This window comes from Carex rostrata, chromosome 11, assembly GCF_964058835.1.
Source record: "Carex rostrata chromosome 11, lpCarRost1.2, whole genome shotgun sequence".
Taxonomy (NCBI): domain Eukaryota; kingdom Viridiplantae; phylum Streptophyta; class Magnoliopsida; order Poales; family Cyperaceae; genus Carex; species Carex rostrata.
In genome coordinates, this window is record NC_135928.1 from 12,068,562 (window position 1) to 12,073,561 (window position 5,000).

Below are 5,000 nucleotides of genomic sequence, written 5' to 3' on the forward strand. Positions count from 1 at the left end.
ATCTCTCTCTCTCTCTCTTTCTCTCTTTCTCTAGGTGATATGATACTTCTTATATATTTTATGTACTAATTAATCATAAGCACAGCGAAGATGGTTGGTCTTTCAAGTTTCAACAGTTGCATGAAAAATATTCAATTAATTAATGATACATGCATTGACAGTTTGATACCATTATTTGCAATATATCACATGGTCACATCCTAGATATTCGTGTTAATTAGTACTAAAACTAAATTATGGTTAGAAGACTATTCGCCTACAATTAATTACGAGTTGAAAGACTTTTAACACTAATTTCACACTTAAATTTTTAATAATATATTAAAATTTGAATGTAAATGCTTTATCTTGAAATTTTTTTTTTCTTGGATTTGAATGAGGAGACGTATCAGACAAGGAGAGAGAACATTTTCTCAATTTCAGGAGCAAAAGATGGATACTTGATCAAACACCAGATGTGGTTTGAAAAGATAATTTCCTCGAAATAACAAAACCGTCTCAAATCGAAAATATTTATAAACAATCTTTGCATGCAACGTAAACACCTTCATATAATTCTACAACAATTTCACTAAAGTAGAGGGGGGGGGGGGTGTTCTCCATTTCTTTCGGAAACTGTAGGCATCATTTAGCCATCTAATGCTAAGGACTTGGCCAAAGGATATATACAGTTCCCTTTATGAATGGAGAGAGAGAGAGAGAAGGTTCAAACATGACATGAATATTTTTTAGCTTAAGGGGAGGAGCAGGTAGACCGGTACGGTGGGGCAGATGCAGGTACAGAAGCACCAACCATCAAATAACGGGGTAGACTTCATTATTGAACCAAAAAGAAACCCTGAAACAAATATATGCACTCTTTCTTTTATCTCATGTACTATCAGCCTCGCTTGCAGAATCATAATATCATACTTTTCTTTCATTTTTTTTCTATTACTGTCAGAACTGGTACATCTTCCCTTGTGGCTTCAACCCCTCAACTGGATCATCTGGTAAAATAACGCTACTGGTGGGAGTTGTACTGTTACTAACACTAGATGTGTTACACATTGTGTAATTGCAATTTAGAAGTTGTTTGATCTCTTCATAGTTGTACTCTAATGGTGCTTCACCCCAGAACATACCACAGCTTCCTCCTCCTTCCTTTATATTCAAATTTTGGTTCTCTCCAGTTCCAGAATTATACAAGTAGCTCTCCAAAGAGGCCATATTGTCAGATGAGGTGCAACTCTTTTCACTGCCAAACATGATCATGTTGCCATCATCAAGACTAGCTTTAACATCATAGTGCAAGTATGAAGGGGACTGTAGGAGGGAAGAAGGGTTTAAAGTGTTGAACTGATCAAATGCTCTATTAGATTGTGGAAACTGGAGAGGAGGGAAGTGGAGTTGCTGCTGGTGCAGTTGCTGGTATTGGAGTTGTTGTTGATTGTGGTTTCTCTTGTTGAGATTTGGAGTAGTGCTGCCTAGGAGCTTCTTCTTTAGTTTTGTGTTCCAGTAGTTCTTTATGTCATTATCTGTTCTCCCTTGGAGCTGGGAAGCTATAATGGACCACCTGTATAGCAGCCAAAGGAGCAAAGAGTTACACATTAGAGAGCAATTAAGACAAATTAAACCAAAACTAAACAGTCTTATAATATAATCTTTGATTTTTAATGATGTGTTTTATTTGTGTAACATGATTTTCAATATAGGCGAGGAGGCAGTTAAACATAAGAAATATGATACCTAATTTACATTGTTCTTGACTTAATTTGTATATATTGTTATTAAGCTTGGTCCCTTGGATTAGGATCTGAATCTGCTGCGATCCTTCAAGTGTGAACAATACTATGAAATTCCTGTTTTTCTGAATCTAACTGTCGAATTGTTTCGAAATGTGTGCATAGAAAACCAACTGTTTCGAGAAGCATGCACAGAAAATATTGAACTGCTGGATTTAAAAAGGTAGGAGTTTTAGGGTAACTGGTTCTCGAACTTCGGATCGCAACAGATTTATTTCCCTTGGACATGGACAAAAATCTAAGGGTCCATGTTGGTAATGCAATAGGTTATGAAGCATGGAAAAATAAGCTTTAACTAAACATCTCACATGTTAAGCTACTATATGCTACAATTTGATTTGACGTTTTTTTAATTTTCTTGGTTAATTAAGCTAGCACTTGTGCTTTTGAAGTGACAGAAGGATAGAAAAACTTGTCCTAATAATATATACATTTTCATTTCCACAAGGGAGAAAGAAACAAAGACTGGCTTTAGACAAGATCATATAAAATTAAACTATTCTAGATTCAACACATAGTACCCATGATCATTTCACATATTTCTTTCCATAAGAGACCTATATATACAACCGTATGTAGCAAGTTCAATTATAGGATCTTCTTCCAAAAAAAGTAGAAACACACACACAGCCAAGTTCAACCTAGCTAGCTATAAAATTTTCTTATTACCTGCTTCCAATTGTAGCATACAAGCTGCATATGATCCTATCTTCCTCTTCTGTGAATTCCCCATGCTTTATATTAGGCCTCAAATAATTCAACCATCTCAGCCTACAGCTTTTCCCACATCTCTTCAGGCCTATCAATAAACAAAGATAGGAGAAAAGGATAAGAACACATACATCCCAGCCCTAATCTTTCTCTCCTTCTCTCCTTTTCTTTTCTTTATTTTAATTTTGGAGGGAACTGACAGAAGATCAATAACAAAAATTTTAGCAGGGTAATATATAGAGATATCAATCAAAGTAAAGATAGAGGATTAAATAAGAAAAATTTAATATTAGAAAAAGAGATCAACAAGGTATGCAAGGCACAATATACAATTATAGTGTTCCATAAATAAGTTACAAGATTTGAGAAACAGTTGCTCAGATAAAATGAAAGATTATATAAATAGGTTACCAGCTTTTTGAGGAAGAGCAATCCAATTTCCAACAGTACCAAATTTCTCCATGAAATCTTTGAGCTTAGCATCCTCTTCAGGAGACCAAGGTCCCTTTTTGACATTAGCCTTGTCACAGCAAGGAGCTCTCCCCATCTCTTCAAAGAAAAGGTAGCAACCAACCCCCTACCAAAATCCTACTTTCTTCTCTTGTCCTTGTGTGGAGATCGTGACAAAAGCCAATTCGATGGAATGGTGGTAGACTGCTAATCTGCTCTCTCTCTGCTAATTGACACAAACTTTTAGGAGATATAGCACAGAAAGAAAGAGAGAGAAAGACAGAGAAAAGATGTGACTATTAATATTTATATATAGCTATAGGGAGAAGGCTAGAGGTGGCAAGAAGTCAAAGAAAGGGCTGTCTGGTTTCCATCACTTCCTTCAATCTTACTGGCTGAGCGCCTGAGCCCCTCAAACCTCTGCATTCTTCAAAAAAAAACAAAAAATAATAATAAGGGTGAAAAGTGAAAACTAAAAAATTATCTCATCCTTCTAATTAACAAAGAAACAACCAATCAAAGGATAATTAAAATAAAATTGTTGTGACTTTGACATGTAATCAAAGGATAATTAAAATAAAATTGCTGTGACTTTGACATGTAATGCAGTGTTTTAACATTAAGTTTATATGCGGTATGCGGAAAGCCACTTCATACCGTATATATGTAGTATGCAATCACATGTGCTGATTTTTATGCAGATTTTAAATGAGAATTCATATGTATATAAACAAGTATATGGTAATATTTAGTATAAACCACGAGTAGAACTAGGGTGCTCTTAAGCTTACCAAAGTTTTGGTGAGCTTAACTCTAAAACTCATCAAATCAATTTCAAATGACGAATCCGAACCGTTGAAACCCATTTACCTTACGTGTGATGCATCTACATGTGAAATTTTTTAACATTCGAATTAATTTAGTATAAAGTTAAACGGTAAAAAACGTTCAAAAAATTAATGCACTAAAATTAATTTATTAACCTTCTAATTTTGACCGCTTGACTTTATACTAAATTAATTCGAATGTTTAAAAATTTCACATGTACACGCATCACACGTAAGGTAGGCGGGTTTCAACGGTTCGAATTTGTCATTTGAAACCGATTTGATGAGTTTTAGAGTTAAGCTCACCAAAACTTTGGTGAGCTTAAGAGCACCCTAGTTCTACTCTATAAACCACTGTTAATATACTATAAACTGGTATTTTTGTCGCTGTTAATATATTCTAAACCGGTAATATACTATAAACCAGTAATATGTGGTATAGACCACTGTTAATATACTCTAAATTGATATTTTTATCACTGTTACTATAACTCTAGACTGGTACTATGCTCTACACCGCATATTCAGATCAAATATAGATTTTTTATTCAGATTGTAACCAAATAGAAAATATTCGATCGAATAGACGAAATATTACTACACTGATGTAATGTAAGGAGAGATCATCCTCACCGCTCATAACGAAGTATAAATCTGCTGTAACATGAACCCGTTACTTCCATTCCAACCATTCAAACTTATCCATGTGTGAATCTCAAGGAAATAAATTATTTATGTGCGAATCTCAACAATAATTCAATGGTTGAGATCAGAATGACAATGATATTTGTAAGCTCCTAAAGGGGCCATTTTGCACTGAAGCAAAATTAGGGAAAATTAGGGGAAATTAAATGTAGGTCCTTGACTCCTAGTTAAACATTTATATGCAACGACAAAATCTTCTTTCAGTGCCTTGTACTTGTATCATATTTGATGAGGCGGATATAAACCCGCCACACGTACTGATTCCAATCTAAAATGCTATATATAATTCTATTTGTTTTAATTCGAGTTGAAAACCAATATTCATATTCATAAAAATATCCGTATTATACGAATTCGGAATATGAATAAATAATATGGGATCCATTTACACATCTGATCGAGTAAAAGACTGGATTAAGGCCATGGAAATATATATATAGGTTGCGTATACTAGGCTCGAAGCTTTACATCTAAAGTACGAAATAAAAAGGTGGTGACTGAGACTATGCATCTCATGCATGTA

The 5,000-nt window shown here is 34.4% G+C and overlaps 1 protein-coding gene across 1 annotated transcript; it reads right to left on the reverse strand.

Moving 5' to 3' along the window:
* Nucleotides 1-501: 501 nt before the first annotated feature.
* On the reverse strand, nucleotides 502-3,224 carry LOC144561821 (uncharacterized). Its single transcript, XM_078310918.1, has 3 exons — nucleotides 2,907-3,224; nucleotides 2,454-2,583; nucleotides 502-1,555 (listed from the first exon to the last, which is right to left on the reverse strand). Exons 1-3 carry the CDS (start codon nucleotides 3,040-3,042, stop codon nucleotides 940-942), a joined length of 882 nt encoding a protein of 293 aa, XP_078167044.1. The 5' UTR covers nucleotides 3,043-3,224; the 3' UTR covers nucleotides 502-939.
* Between the last annotated feature and the right edge of the window lie 1,776 nt (nucleotides 3,225-5,000).

What these genes read in the sequence shown, in the direction of transcription:
- LOC144561821 (XM_078310918.1), bottom strand. Translation starts at nt 3,042, where the DNA reads ATGGGGAGAGCTCCTTGCTGTGACAAGGCTAATGTCAAAAAGGGACCT. An exon ending in TGCTCTTCCTCAAAAAGCTG is followed by an intron (nt 2,584 to 2,906) that starts GTAACCTATTTA and finishes GTTTATTGATAG; the next exon opens with GCCTGAAGAGATGTGGGAAA. An exon ending in TATGCTACAATTGGAAGCAG is followed by an intron (nt 1,556 to 2,453) that starts GTAATAAGAAAA and finishes GCTGCTATACAG; the next exon opens with GTGGTCCATTATAGCTTCCC.